Source organism: Rattus norvegicus, chromosome 2 (assembly GCF_021556685.1).
Source record: "Rattus norvegicus strain SHRSP/BbbUtx chromosome 2, alternate assembly SHRSP_T2T, whole genome shotgun sequence".
Lineage (NCBI taxonomy): Eukaryota > Metazoa > Chordata > Mammalia > Rodentia > Muridae > Rattus > Rattus norvegicus.
This window is the reverse complement of record NC_141535.1, coordinates 111,322,501-111,338,753: the sequence shown is the minus strand read 5'-3', so window position 1 is coordinate 111,338,753 and position 16,253 is coordinate 111,322,501. Positions and strand designations below refer to the sequence as shown.

General features: G+C 40.5%; 1 protein-coding gene and 1 pseudogene across 6 annotated transcripts in view; one reads left to right on the top strand and one right to left on the bottom strand.

The window, feature by feature from the left end:
* The window catches only part of Ect2 (epithelial cell transforming 2), a 61,956-nt gene that overhangs the window by 27,432 nt on the left and 18,271 nt on the right, over window positions 1-16,253 (top strand). For all 6 annotated transcript variants that reach the window (XM_087626158.1, XM_087626143.1, XM_087626155.1 and 3 more), the window contains 5 exon segments: window positions 1,770-1,851; window positions 2,944-3,022; window positions 3,372-3,491; window positions 7,934-8,072; window positions 10,899-11,053. In XM_087626158.1, the coding sequence (XP_087482284.1) occupies window positions 1,770-1,851; window positions 2,944-3,022; window positions 3,372-3,491; window positions 7,934-8,072; window positions 10,899-11,053 (575 nt within the window).
* On the bottom strand, window positions 15,715-15,839 carry LOC120101329 (small nucleolar RNA SNORA17; annotated as a pseudogene).

Here is a 16,253-nt window from a genome sequence, read left to right as displayed (position 1 = left end):
AAACCTGTCTTATTGTATTGATTATATCGATGGTGCTTAAATAGCCCATCCTTTAGGTTTTCAAAATTGAGTTTTTAAAAATCCAGTTTGCATTTCCAGTTCTTCATTTTTGGGGGGTAGAGTCTTACTTTAGACCAGGGTTTCTCCCAGTCAAAGCCTGCTGAGGTGGGAGCAAGTTCCCAGCTCTCATTTGGACTTTTTATTAAGTAGGAGTTTATCAGATGGTATCATGACTAAAATGAAATTCTAAGGATTTTTGTGTCCTTCCACATAAACATTAGGTTGGTGTGGTGTTAGATTGGTTGTAGCATGGGTAAGGATGTGTCAGGTGAGGCATAGGGAAAAAGGACAATAACCCGAGAAGAGGCATAGTCAGCCTACGAGAGGCAGAGGCAGGTGGGTTTCTATGACTTGGAGGCCAGCCTCTTGTACTTAGAGTGACCCTGTAACAAACTGAACAAATAATAAGAATGCCTACCAAAAAAAAAAAAAAAAAAACCAAAACCCAAAACCAAAAAAACAAAACAAAACAAACAAACAAAAAAAACCCCCAACAAAATCCCCAAGCAAAACAAAAACTCCAAAAACTGGAGAAGCAGAGTTAGCATGTTAATATGAATGTCTATAATAAATAGCACAAAGCTTGCTCTTAGAGTATGCAAATGCTCTGTAATGGGGTCACATGCCCTCATACCATACCTAAACACAGAATTAAGCAGTCAGCACTGCAGGGAAAGCTTCAGGAGTCTACAAGCCTCCCAATATGACTGAAAGACATGTGACAAAACAATGTTTAAAAAAGTCAGTATTCTGAAAACTTGATGAGGAAAGTAGTTTGGAAACTAATGAAGAACACAGTGTTATTAGAGAACTTTGGTTAAAACTATTTTGAGGGGCTGGGGATTTAGCTCAGTGGTAGAGCGCTTACCTAGGAAGCGCAAGGCCCTGGGTTCGGTCCCCAGCTCCGAAAAAAAGAACCAAAAAAAAAAAAAAAAAAAAAACTATTTTGATTGTTGTTTTAAAAGATTGTGTTTGTGGGTAGTGGTAGCGTTTCACATGTGAAGTTGAGTGCCCATAGAGGCTAGCAGAGGGCATCAGATCCCATGGTGTTGGAGTTGTAGGAGTGAGCTGTCTAACTTGGGTACTGGGCACTGAAGTAGACCCTCTGCAAATAAGAGCTTCCTAACCCCTGGCCCCTCATTCTTTTATTAAAGACACTGTAGTCCAGGAAATCCTGAAACTTACAATGGAATTTTGTATATAAATTAGGTTTTAATTCTATTTAACCATACCTTGAAAATATTTTATGCTGAGTAATAGTTTTTGTTTAATTAAAGCAGTTGGTGACCTGACAGATGTTCAATTAGGTGTATTAATGGGCAACCTACAGTAATGTTTTCATCTCTGTCTCTCAAGTGCTAGGATTCAAAGCATGTGCCATCATACTGTGGAATAAGCACACCTAGGACCCTGCACATATCAAGCAAGTGTTCAACCTCTAAACTACGCACTCAGCCATTGTTTGGAGAATAGGCTGTTACTGTGCAGTCCATTGTTGCTACAAACTTGGAATCCTTCTTCCTCCTACTTGTAAGGTTAGGGATTACAGATCTGCCATATAGTTCCTGGCCTCAGACTTCTCAAGATAAGGGCCAGGTGTTATCTTAAAAGAAAAAACCAGTTAACCTATAGTAAAAATACTGATATGGCATAGGTGGAAAATCACCGAACTCTTTTTAATCATGGAAAAAACCATTTTATTATTACAGATCTTAAAAAGCATACAGCTGATGAAAATCCAGACAAAAGCACGTTAGAAAAAGCTATTGGATCACTAAAAGAAGTAATGACGTAAGCAGTCCATGTTTTACTGTGTGTGTGTGTGTGTGTGTGTGTGTGTGTGTGTGTGTGTGTGTGTGTGTGTGTATATGTGTGTGTGTGTGTGTTTGAGAGAGACAGACAGACAGAAGGTGTGGTGAACACATGGGCTTCATCCAAGGTAAGTGGAGGTCAGAAGACAATGTCAGCTGTTTCTTCCTTCCTCTTTTACATGGAATTATGGGATATGGAGCTGTAAGTGCTTTTACCTGTAGATCCATCTTGCTAGCATGCTTCCATGTTTTTACTGGATTAGGCTGGAAGTGGTAATCTTTGTCATAAACAATAGAAAAGTATCAATGCTTTTGTAAATTATCTAAGTTCTTTCTCTAGTAGTATGGCTACGGTTAAACACTGAGTATTGTAAGACTATATTGTTCAAAATATTTATTTCTGACATTAATTATATATGCAGAGATAGTAATGGAAATTTGAAATTAGCCAAGAGTGCACAGATAGATCTTCTTGTGTCCCAGAGAAAGGCCTTTTCATGTCATCCCCATGCACATGGTCTTATGGGGATGTTCTGATTTCAGTTAAATTCTGATTCACAAAGATGTGTAAACCTTGCGTTTGTAGGTCCTCTCAGCAGCTGAATTTTCTTTTTCCTACTACTTTTTATATTTCTTAAATAAATTTTCTCATGTTAATTAAACTTCATTCAGTGAATGAAGTCTTTACACATTCCTTAAATTCATAAAGTTCCCTCTAGAAGCAGTAGTGGTTGTAGCTGTTCTCTTTGCAGGGAAGTGACTGCCATAGGACTGGAGGGAAAACAATTCTTTAACGCAAAGTGCGTTTCAAACATCAAGTATTTTACAGGCTAACTGTATCTGTAAATGTAAATCATGAGTAAAATGTTCCACAGTGAAACATAGCATTTCTGAAAGATTCCTTGGAACATGTTTTAATAGCAAGATGTTTTGAAGGAGTATTTATCTGATTCATGTATCATAATTAATGCACCCACATGAAAGTTAGGTTTTGTGACATGAGATTTATTTGTGTACTGATTTCAGTGTCTGTATGAAAAGAAGTTTAACAAAACAACCATTAATTTTTCAGACATATCAATGAGGATAAGAGAAAAACAGAAGCACAGAAGCAAATTTTTGATGTTGTTTATGAAGTAGATGGATGCCCAGTAAGTAGCTTTTGTTGATTACCATTGACTTTTCTGCTTTAACGAGGTTTCTAAGGTCTCAGTGTAAGCAGTGTCAGGCTGCAGAGATGCCTCTGGTTGTGAGCCCTTGCTGCTGGACCCTCGTCCAGTGACTCGGCCTATGACTTCAGCTACAGGGACTGGAGGCCCTCTCCTGGGTTCTCAGTGTACAGTTATGCAAACAGCATATGTGCAAGGAGACAACATACACATAAGTAAGAAAAATAGAAACAGGTCTTTAAAAATAGATTGACAATCTTAGCACCACTTTTGAATGACAACTTATAATAGTTACTTGGTAACATTTGACTACTTCTATTAATGTTCACAGGCTAATCTATTATCTTCTCATCGAAGCCTGATACAAAGAGTGGAAACAGTTTCTCTTGGTGAGCACCCCTGTGACCGAGGAGAACAAGTCACTCTCTTCCTCTTCAATGACTGCCTTGAGGTAAAGGCGTACTCACTGATGTTTAACACTGATGTATCTTGTGATCTCCCTACGTATTTAAAATAAAGCTTTAATTGAAGTACAATATAGAAATTGGGGTAAATTCAGTTATTTTTTTTTTTTAAATGAGACCAATTGCTGATTTCATAGTGTGGAATACTATGGAATACTTTTGGGAGAAAGTCTAATATTAAGTTTGATACAAATTTCCAGACTGCAAATTAAGTCAGGATTCCTTTCAACTAAATGCTTAGATGATGATTTGTGGGGAACCTTGTTTTTATGTATATTCAAGATCTACAAATTGGGGTTTTTGTTTTGTTTTTAATTAAAGTATAAGTAGCCTTTTGTAGCCAAGATGAAGGCAGTTGAAGAGCTAATTTGATAACTTAGTACTGTGACTCCTTGATTTCTTCCTTTTCTATGTTGATAGTGTCTCATTCTATAGCCCCAAACTAGCCTTGACTTCTGGGCAGTCCTTCCACTCCAGCCTCCCCAAGTGCTGGGATGACAGGCATGAGCCACAATGCCAAATTGGAATCTTCAAAATAAGAAGGCTGTTGGTGAGATGTAATAATACTAATTCTAAAACTCACCTGTGTATGTTCACAGGCAAATATTGAGTTCTATATACTTTTAATTAAGGCTTCTTTCTATTTTTTAACATGTATTTTTAAATACTTAACCAATACAATGAGGGTAAGTGTCTTAGGGATTCTATTGGCTGCAATGAAACACCATTTCTAAAGCAACCTGGGGAGGAAAGGGTTTATTTGGCTTACACTTCCTCAGCACTGTTCATCATCAAGGGAAGTCATGGCAGGAACCTGAAGTCAGAAGCTGAGTCAGGGCCACTCTCAAGGCTTTCTCTCTCCTCCTCCTCCTCCTCCTCCTCCTCTTCCTCTTCCTCCTCCTCCTCTTTCCCCCCTCTTCTTCCTCTTCCTTCTCCTCCTCATCATCATTAAAAAAGAACCTAGGACTACCACCAGCCCAGGCATGGCAGGAATGGCACCACCCACAGTGGACTGGGCCCTCCCACATCAATCGCTGAGGAAAATGTCCTGTAGGCTTGCCTATGGCCTCATCTTATGGAGGCATTTTCTTTTTTTTGGTTCTTTTTTTTTTTTTTTTCGGAGCTGGGGACCAAACCTAGGCCTTGTGCTTCCTAGGCAAGCGCTCTACCGCTGAGCTAAATCCCCAACCCCATGGAGGCATTTTCTTAAATAGGTTCTTTTCCTTTTAGATGACTTCAGCTGTGTCAGGTTGACATTAAACTATCTAGCACAGGTAGAAAGGAATGCGGTATTCTTTATGTCGAAAAAGATGTTCATTTGGTAAAGTAGACAATAACAAGAATACACTAGGACATGTTTGTTACTGGGAAACTTTTCTGTTGCCCTCATCAAAAAGCTTTGCTTTTTCTTCTAAGTCTGTCCATTTCTGCATTGCTTCTTTAAAGAGCTCTGCTTGTCCATTATGTTTTTTCTTTAAGGTGTGAAACACATAGGGACCAGGGCAGTGAGATCTCAGGGAAGCTCTGTCTCTGATAAAGTAGAGGGCTGGGACTTAGAGGTTCAGAAGTGATACTTTCATTTAGCTAATAATGGCATCAAACATGCAGAATAGTGAGAATCTGATACACAGTTGATCATGTGGAGTGAAATAATCATGAAGTCAGTCATACACTGGGTGGTTGTGAATGGCCTGAATCTCCCCCAGTAAGTTCTCGACCTGCTCTGCTTTTGAGAGCAAGGTCAGGAGTCAGTCTTAACCCCATCTTACCTGTACTAGGTACATTATCCAGGGCTTAGCCGTGTATAGTCTCACTGTTTTCTTCATTTCTGTTAATGTGTTTTGAGGTTTGTCCTGTTGAAATCTCTAGGTTTGCTGGCCTCATTCTGTTAGGTTAGGTTATTTAGATTTCCTTAACAATTTGTTAGGAATTTATTTTAGCTTTTAGTACAGCACTGACTTATTTTGATATTTTTTAAAATTTTATATCCCCTTCATATTTTACCATAATTACCTCATGACATCCCTTCTGCTTTCATTTTTATTGTGTCAATCCCTGTACCCTCTCAGGTCCTAGCCTCAGTTTCTTCACCTTCGTGAGTCCTGTGACTTTTTGTTCTCCTGTGTCCTAGTCAGGGTTAATAGTGCTGTGATGAAACACCAGAAAGGGCTTACCCTTCCATGTCACTGTTCATCCTCAAAGGAACTCAGGACAGGAACTCAAACTTGGCAGGAACCTGAAGACAGGAGCCGATGCAGAGGACATGGAGGGGTGCTGCTTACTGTCTTGCTCATCATGGCTTGTTCAGCTGCTTTCTTAGAGAACCTAGGACCCACAGCCCAAGGATGGCCCCACCCACAGTAGACTGGGCCCTCCTACATCAGTCTCAAATAAAAGAATTGCTCTAAGGCTTGCCTGTAGCGCTGAGTCTTATGGAGGCATTTTGTCAGTTGAGGTTCCCTCCTCTGATGACTTGAACTTATTTCAAGCTGACTAAAGCTGACTAAAAGTTGTCAGCATTCCCACTAGCCTCCATCTCAGTTGCCCGAATAGAAACTGCTGTTTCTCTTCTCATTGTTTATTTTATTTTTAGTCTAGCAAGTACTGGCCTGGTAATCTGTGCCTCATCCTCTCCACATATCCATTACTAGTGTGTGTACCCACAGCTCAGCCGCTTGAGTTTTAAGACAGAATCTTGCTATGTCTCCTAGGCTGGTGTGAACTACCTCAGCCTCTGAAGTGCTGGCTTACAGACGTGTCACCGCCCTGTTCAGCTACCATATTTCAGATAATAAGTGTGAACTTCAGAATCCACATTCCTAGGTAGACCGTTAGTATTTCACTCACTCACTTAAGAAAAATAAACAGCAAAATTGAAGCAAAGTTACTTTTAATATTTTAGTTCTAGAGAACATAAACCTATAGTAATCACTATACTTCTACATTAAGAACAATTGAATATCAGTAAAATCTGTATATCTTAATATACTTTTAATAATTTATTTTCCATTTGAATATTTTGTCTGATTTAGTTTTTTAAATTTTTTTTCAAGAATTATTTTATTTATATGAATACATTGTTGCTGTCTTCAAATATATCAGAATAGGGCATTAGATCCCATTACAGGTACTTGTGAGCCACCATGTGGTTGCTGGGATTTGAACTCATGACCTCTGGAAGAGCAGTCAGTGCACTTGACCTCTGAGCTACCTCTCCAGCCCTGGGTTTTTATTTTAAACCTTGGTTTATTAGTGTTTGTCATCAATTTTAATACTCTTCTTGTTTCCTTTTTAGAAAATTAATCTTAAAATTAATATATTTCATTAGCCAAACAAACAGAATGCATGTCCATTCATTGCTTAGTAATCAGAGTATCTGCTGCTTACTTTTCACGGTGTGTGTGCTTACGTGTGTGTGTGTGTGTGTGTGTGTGTGTGTGTGTGCGCGCATGCCTTTATATTTGTGCTACATATATATGACATGTGGGATAGACATGTCTGTGTGTGCTTTAGCGTCGTTATGATTTAATAACTAGCTCATTTTATTCAATACCAGGTAATATATTTTTTAACTGTGTTTCTCATACTCATGATTACCAATCTCAATTTAAGTACATATTTATGTTCATTTTGTGTTAATGCCTTTCAATAAAATCTGTATAGCTGCAAAGGAAGTTTTTCTTTTTCTTTCTTTCCTTTTTCTTTTGGTAAAATCTCAATATATCACGAATCACAAGATCTTTCTGATTTTGCTCTTCTCCAGTTACCCATCTCTTCCTTTTGCATGGGTATCCAGTTAAGGTAAAGTTATAGCCAATACAGCACTTTGAATTTATAATCCCTATTGCTTTTGTGTGTGTTTTTGTTGTTGTTATTTACTTTTTGAGACAGCCTCACTGTGTAGCGAGGTGGCCTGGCACTGAAAGTCCTCTCCTGCTATAGCCTCCCGAGGTGGGGTTTGAGGTGTTGGATGAGTGCTTCATTACTCCTATGAAGCTTCCCTTTGTCAGTATTCTTCAAGCAGTCATGAGGGCAGGGACTGTCTGATAGAAACTTCTTCTGTATGCTGTGACTAGGAGAGATTTCAAATCCGTAACTTAAACTAAAATTAACACTATTTAGAACTCTAGACTCCTGCCCCAGAACAGCTGTCCCTCATGGTCTTGTCCTTTCATGCTCTGGGGACTCTTGGCACCCTCTATCCCTAGGCCTGTTTTTCTGATTGAACTTTCCTAATAAGGACATGAGTGTCTGGCTGTGTAATTACATGTGTGCTTTTCGTCAGTCTCTGGCTTTGATCGCGTAGTAACTGGAATGGCTCATCCTCAGATTAGTTGCGTATACATTTATGTGATTGTTGCTGTTATTTTTAAATGTGCAAAGTTTGGCTTTATCACAATAATGATTATGACATTCCCCTTACAATCAGATAGCAAGAAAACGGCACAAGGTTATTGGCACTTTTAGAAGTCCTCATGACCGCACCCGGCCACCAGCTTCTCTGAAGCACATTCATCTAATGCCTCTTTCTCAGATTAAGAAGGTGCTGGACATCAGAGAGACAGAAGGTAAGCTTCTGGGAGAAGCATTAGTTAAATAAGAATAGGTGGTCCTCAGGGAGGCTTAGATTTATTGCTGTGGGTTTTTTTTTTTAAATGTATACATTTTCTTCACATGTGGCTCGGCTCTCCTAAAGAAGTAATTGCTCTCCATCTTAAATCCATTTCTAGGTACAGACTCAATGTTTTCATTGTTTCAAATGAAAGTGTTATTCCAACTTGGGGAATATCCTTGGTTAAGAGTCAAACATTTTTAAATGGCTATCCATTAAAATTGCACTTAAACTTGTCTGATTCCTACATCAAAACTTACTAATTCTTCAGAATCCAAAATAAATAACCAGTTTTATTCTGGACCTCGTATTTTTAATATATTTTTTCTTACCAATGGTGCATTTTTGGTTCTTTTTTCTTTTTTTCCCATTAAAAACTGTGCATGGCTGTTTAGTCTGAATGTCTGTGTACTACATTCATACAGTGCCCATAGAGGTCAGAAGAGGGCACACGTCTCCCTGGGAGTCAGCTAAGAAGGTTGTGAGGCCTGTAGGTGAGAACTTGGGAATAGACCCAAGTTCTCTGGCAAAGAAGCCAGTGAGGTTTTAACCACTGAGCCATCTCTCCTGCTCTAGGAATGTCTTTTAAGATTTGGGAAGGTGGTTGTGGGAATAATGACAAGGCGGGCCAAGGTGTAAGGGTGCTTGCTGCCAAGGCTGACCGGAACTCCATCCCTGGGACCCACACAGTGGAAGAAAAGAACTCACTTCCCACCATGTTCCCTAAAGCACACATTATCTAGCATGTGAGTGTTCATAAGAACAGACTATCATACCAATTTTTAAGAAAAGATAGAGCAGAGCTTATTATTATTAGTAGATGTGCGTGAAATAAATAGCCCACAGTACCTGGTGACTTGGCACGGGCTTAGATTGCGCACACGCGCATATGCATGTACACGGAAAAGATGGGTGTTTTGGCTCACTCTGACACTAGCATTTGCAAGGCAGAAGCAAGCAGATCTCTGCGTTTGAGTCCAGTTATGGGTACACAGTGAGTCACTATTCTCAAAAATAGTAAAAAATAAGTGTGTATGTGTACATGTGTGTGCACACATGCACCTGTGTATTGCATGTGTGCTAGTTTTCTCTTGTTACAAAATTCCTGAGATAATGTATTTTTTTCTTTTTTTCGGAGCGAACCCAGGGCCTTGTGCTTGCTAGGCAAGCGCTCTACCACTTAGCTAAATCCCCAACCCCGAGATAATGTATTTCTAAAGATACTTTGGCTGATGATTTTGGAGATTTCGGTTCATTCTCTTGGTCCCACTGCTGTGAATGGTGTGAATGAATGGTGGTGACATGGTTCATCATGTCTGACACCACGTGCTGGAGCCTCATGGCAGAGCTGTGAAGTAGAAGTGGTCAGGGTCCCACAATCCCCCCAGTGCATGGCCTCAGCCATCTAGAACTCCCACTCATGCCTAGGTGGCGACCAAGCCTTTAACACAGCTTTTGGTGACATGCTGATCCAAATTAGAGCACTGTCTCAAGGGAAACTTTTTCTTTTTAATTTGATTAGCATTTGATTTTTCTTTATGTCTGAAAAGGCTAGAGATAGCATCTACCTTTTTTTTTTTTAAAAAAAAAACATTTATTTATTTATAAATTTTATGTCTGAGTACAATGTAGCTGTCTTCAGACACACCAGAAGAGGGCATCAAATTCCATTACAGATGGTTGTGAGCCACCATGTGGTTGCTGGGATTTGAACTCACGACCTCTGGAAGAGCGGGCAGTGCTCTTAACTACTGAGCCATCTTTCCTTTCCAGTCCCTTTTTTTTTTTTTTCCCCAGCTCCCTTTTCTCTTGTGTGTTGTGCTAATCAGACCCAGGACTTTGCACCTGCTTGTCTAGCACCCTACCACCGAGCACATCTCCAGTGCACAGGAACTTATAAAACTTTTTTTTTTCACCTGTTTAACTCTGGCTATTAGAGCCTAGGGTGAGACATTTATTTAAATTTGGCGGAGTAGTGGTTGTGAAAGTGTTCAGTACACACATTAAGGAGTGTCTTTTTTTTTTTAAAGATTTATTTATTTATTATATATAAGTACACTGTAGCTGTCTTCAGATACACCAGAAGAGGGCATTGGAACTCTTTACAGATGGTTGTGAGCCACCATGTGGTTGCTGGGAATTGAACTCATAACCTCTGGAAGAGCAGTCGGGTGCTCTTAACCGCTGAGCCATCTCTCCAGCCCAAGGAGTGTCTTTAAGATACAGATCAGGGAGGTAGTCTCTTTATAACCTGAGGTCAGACCCAGGGACCCTTGTGATGGAGAGAACTGTCCTGTCTTACAAGGCTTTGGCCTCCACATGTTCATTCATAGCAATTTTGTTTGCTTGTTTTCGTTTTTTCTTCAAAATTTTTAGCATTAACTTTAAAATTGGTTATTTTAGCATCTCTATTACAAAGCAATTAATGTTTCAATGTGATTTATGTAACTTCCTAGTGATAGATGCTCTCATTTTATTTTGAAATTAAATACTAGAATGCTAAGAAATGGTAACTATTTTGCATTAAACTATCAGTAAGACATTTGAATGTCAAAGAGAACACTCCTTACTTATTCTCAGTTTACTTTTGTTCCTAATACAGTATATGTGGTTATAATATTTTTTCCCACTGCTTCAAATGACTGTACTGATGCTCCCTTTTTAATTTGAAAAAAAAAAAAAAAACAGGGAAGAGAGGAGGTAGTTGGTTTTGGTGCTCTGTGGAAATGAAATATCTGACAGCTAAGGAGTAACACTATGTATGGTTATTCTGGAACCCTAGATTGTCATAATGCCTTTGCCTTGCTTGTGAGGCCACCAACAGAGCAGGCCAACGTGCTGCTCAGCTTCCAGATGACGTCAGAGGAGCTTCCAAAGGAGAGCTGGCTGAAGATGCTGTGTCGACATGTTGCCAACACCATTTGTAAAGCAGATGCTGTAAGTTCTTAAACTTGTGTCAAATGCAGGGATAAGCGTGCACAATGCACTCAGACATTTCCAATGGTGAGGTAGTCATGAATTGGAGAGAGCCTTTAGTTTTATTCACATCCTGAAAAACCTAGGTTGTCTGGGGAAAAGGTTTTTTAAATTTTTAGACACATGAAATATCCCTAGAGTCCCTCATTCCCAGATGGTCAGTTTTAACTTTGTAGCTCTGTAGCTGCAGTTTAGTGAGGCTTTGGGGGCACTTGGAATGCACCGTTTGCTTTTTGTAGATGTTTTTCCTTATAATCAGAGAATTTAATATATGGACATTAATGTAATTTGGCATATATAATGTATTATGTAACTGTTTTGTAAGTTGTTTTCTAACTTTTAGTTTTTTAAATTAAAAAACTACCTTTTTGTGTTTACCAGTGTTTTGGCTGTATGTATGTTTGTGGCCTGGTGCTCCTGGAGCCTAGAAGAGGCCATTGGATTCTCCTGGGTCTGTAGTTACACATGGCTGTGAGCCACCATGTGGATGCTAGGAATCAAACTCGGGTTCTCAAAAGAGCTGCCAGTGGTGCTCTTAGCTACTAAGTCATCTTTCTACCCTTTTGAAATCCAGTAATGAAGATTTTTGTTCAATGATGTCCGAAGTTTCTGCAAGCGGTCTTCATTCCTGTTTTTCTGTGACTGTATTTTAAGATGGCTCAGTATTTTATTTTTATTGCTTGACTTATCCTGACATTGATGCTTTCTTCTATTGTCTTTGTAACATTGTGAATTTTTTCTGCACAATGATTTTTAAATTGCTTCCATCAGTATTAAGTGTCCCTGTTGAGTCTTTACTGTCTTCTTGAAACTTGAGATTTCTTAAAACATTCTTTTTTAAGTTGCAGAGTATATAGTCCATCATAGTGGTGAAGCCAGGGCAGTAGGGGCTCCAAGTGGCTGGTCAGATCCTCCCCCAGTGAGGAGGGAGGCAGAGAGTGACGCTTGTGCTCGTTTCTCCTTCTCCTTCTAACATTGGTCAGCCTCAGAGTGATGCAGAAGAGTGCCACCCACAGTAGACAGGCCTTGGAACATCAGTTATCCTAATCCAAATAACTGTCCAAAGGTGCGCCAGGAGGCTTGACTTCCATGAGATTCTAGACTCACCGTAAGATTCTAGAGTAGCCATACTGGTGGCAAAGGCAGTCTTTCAGCTGTTGGTTAGCATGGTTCTTCAGCTTAGTCCCTGGCTTTGGGACTTTGTGCAGTATTGGTTTCATCATGGTGTGCCCTTTGGTGAGTTTCAAGTCCAGGACTTAATTCTTCCCAGGCCAGAGACATCTTGCCGAGACGAGAGAGTGATGCATCCTTCTTCAGTGCATCTTGCCCCTTGGTTAAGTCAGAAGTAGACACTCATCTGGCTTTCCTTAGCACTTAGGACTCTCTTGTTTACTCTCATTGTCCGTCTTGCTCAGCCACTATCTTGCTTCGCTCCTACCCTGTACTTTCTATTGGCGTTCTTAGGTACAAATAGTATTGGCAGACTATTATTCCTCCTTCAATGTGCTTGGAGCCCTCAATGTTGCACATGTTGGCAAGTTTTTCAGATTGTGGACTGTCTGTTGACTTTCCTGGTCAGGTATCTCTCTCATCTGAAGTTCTGTGATAAGTTGCTCCAGAACTCAGTATTGAGTGTACAGTATTTTATGGAACATTTTGGATTTCAAATTGTTAGATTATGATTTCACGTTATTAGATTAGGGAAGCTTGACTATAGTAAAAGGGAGAACATTTTGTTTTCTTTCTCATTGAAACCCGTGGAAGCTTGCTTTTCCTATCAGGATAAGTTGCCAGTCTAGTTTTCCCACAGCAACTCTGGAAGTACCTTTATATTAGACCAATTACAGTGAAGAGCTGGGTGTGGTGACTGGAAGGAAATGAGGTACCAGCTATTTTAGATTCTGTAGTAGCTCTTGGATGAATTCAAAGTCCCTTGGAAGACAACCTGATCTTCATATAGATAGGGTCAGGTTGTTAGATAGAGAGCCCTCACTGCAGAAACGATACAGTGAATAGAATGTGTTGCTGAAACAGATTGACACTGTTCAATAATAGTATTAAGGTCAGTGGGGCTAACACTGTTCCACCATTACACCTGCCTTCTGACCATAGTGATGGTCACACACGGCACACACAGTAGGGGGCAGGATGGCTTATGCAGTCCTTTCTAGGAGCATACTCTAACATTGCAATGCAAAGCTACTGGGAAGTTTGGCTTCAAATGCAATTATTGGCTTATTAGCTGTAAGATGAATAATCATATTAGAACTGAACTACAAGCAACAAATGCAGAGAATTTCAGATAATATAATTATCCACAAGATGGCAGCAAACATTTACCTATGTACTGATTTATACTTATATCAAAGAATTATTCTAGTCGGTTGAAATTCTTTTTCCTTAAGATTTGCTTATGCATTGAGAGATTTGGTGACATCAGTAAGCTCTTTTCTGAGTTTAAGGTTTCACACATAGTAAAAAAAAAAAACAACAAAAATTTAAAGGCCCTAGTTTAATGTCTAATTTGAGAATATTTTGCCATGTTGAAGAAAGTATGTTTCTAAATATGTATGTTCAAATGATATAAATATATGTACAACTGATGTATTTTTAAAAAGCATTTCAGGTTCTTTGAATCAATAGTTTTTTAAAAAAACTTCCTGGTACCCTGAACAGTAGATGCTTGCTTGTTTGTTGTTGAAGTCTCCTTCCTTCTTTGACATGTAATCCCAGGGAGCCCTCAGGCTTGAAGCAGCCTTCTTGACTTAGCCTCTCAGACCCTAGGATTACCACAGCAGCTTGAGGCTGTTTAACTGAGTAAAATAAGTATGATTATTTTATTGAATATACTGTTTCATTTATTGTGACCATTTGTAAATGGGTTAACAAAGCTTTCAGGATGAAAGAGAACTTTAAAACAATGCATGTGAAACTAAAGCTGAGAAAATGGCTGATGATTGTACAGCAAACTCTAGGACTCAGGCTTCTTTATTCTCACTCAAACCTTTTATTGGTTCTATGAATTTCACATTATGTACCCCAGTCCCATTCTTCTCCTGTCTTTTACCCTTGCAACCTCCCCCACTACAGAAATGAGAACATTCTTGTGGAAGCTGTACTGGGTCACAATATATCCCACAGTGTAACCTTTTGTCCACACTTCTTTGCTTGCAAGTGTTCATTTTAATGACTTTGGTCTAGTTGAGGCTTCTGACTTCTGCTACACTTTGAATACTGGAACCAGTGGGACTCCTCTCAGATATCCTGTTGTTGCCCTGTGTCATGGAGAGCTTGTGGTTTTGGATCTGTAGGACTGGCCCCCTCATGCACTCCAGCAGTTCATTGCTGGGGTAGATGTTATGGGGGGTAGGGGACAAATTCAAAGCCCTGGATTGGGACCTGAGCTGACCAGCCTGACGACTCTCCAATCTCACACCATTGGGCCAGCTCGCAGAAATCAGGGTCAGTTCTACTGTTTGAGCAGCTGAAGGATACAGCCAGCTCTCTTGCCTGTCCTAGGTGGCATGGCAAAAGTGGGGGAGGGGATCTCACCAACAACATTTCACAGCAGGGCTGGCTCTCCAGTGTTCACACCCTTAGGGATGGCTCATCTGCACCCCCACCACCATGGTCATCTCTACTGTGCTGCTTAGGCAAAGTGCAGTGCTCCCTCTCCTAAGTGCTGCAGCGGGTGAAGAAAGGGGCCAACTCTTTTGCTCTCATGACTCCAGTGTTAGGTTTCCTGCCTGCCAAAGGTGACAGAGGTGAGGGGGAGAGGAGGAAGGTATCTTTCCTTTGTCCATGCTACTGCAAGGGAGTGGTAGAAGGGAGATGAGTGGTAAGGTAAGCTCTCCTCATGCTGATTCACTGGGTAACTCACCTATAACTACTGCATTGTTGGGAGAAGGGTGCTATCCCTAGTCTGGCAGCTAGCTAGGGTTAGGGGTCAGTCAGCTCTTTCACTTTCATAACTCTGAGCCAGTTCTGCACACCCCTCAGATACCAGTATGTTCCTAAGAGACAGCCCAGTTAGGGACATCCACCTGGCCTTTGGGAACAGATCCCTGCTGCTGCAAGGCCATGGACCCAGATTGCAGCACAGCCCAGGATCCAGGAGATGTCACTGGCCACTCACATCACCTCACTACCCCTGAGCCTCCAGTTCCTCTGCTCTCTGTGCCCACATCCTTCTGTTTTTCTTCCCTATTTCTCTGCCATTTACTTGCTCTACTTCGTGCCTCTTGGGGACTCTGGGTGTCGGGGGTCATCTCACATGTGGTCACAGGACCACTTGCTATGCCCAGGTTGTTAAATATAGTGCCGGGTAAGGGTCATCTTGGATATGGTCTGCTCCCCCGGGCCTTTGTGGTGCCAGACTGGTGGTTATCTTGGGCTCAGCTCCTCACTGGGTCTCCCTGAGTGGTCCCATGCAGGGCTAGTCTGTCTTGGGCTCATTCCTGACCAGGTGCCATGATCCCAGGGGTATTCTTCTAGGGTCTGGTGCGCTTCCTACCTGGATGCTCATCTGGAGGCACCAGACTGGTGATCATCTCGAGCTAGCTTCCCATCCCGGACTCCTGGCACTGGACTGGTGATCATGCCAGACTTGCTTTTTCCAGGGAATGGTAAGGCTACTGATTATTTAAATGTTCACAAATCAGAACACTGAGTGAAGACATAGCCTGTCTTTCTGCCACCTACTGATGCACATGTTACATAACAGCCATGCCTGTAATCCTCTGGCAGGCCGGTCAAACCTTTGTGTTATCTCTGCTCCCTCAGAGTGTAAAGTGTAAAGTTTAGTCTGCTTAAAGTGTTAACTCAGAATGTATACAGGGAAATTTCCAGTCTGTTGCCAACATTCTCAATCAGGGATTTTTTTTTTTTTTCATGTATGTGACAGACACACTCACACACACACCACACACACATACACATACACATACACACCCTTTAATGCCAGTAGTATAGTTTTACGAATAAATGAACTCAAGCATTATTATCTTTTGCCAATATAGTTAGTCTGGAAGTAACTTAGATTAAATGCCCTAAGCCATCATTTAGTATTTTTGCCACTAATTCAATATTTCTATTGAAAATAAAATACATATTCTATTTCTTGGGACTGGAGAGGCGGCTCAGTGGTTAAGAGTACTGGCTG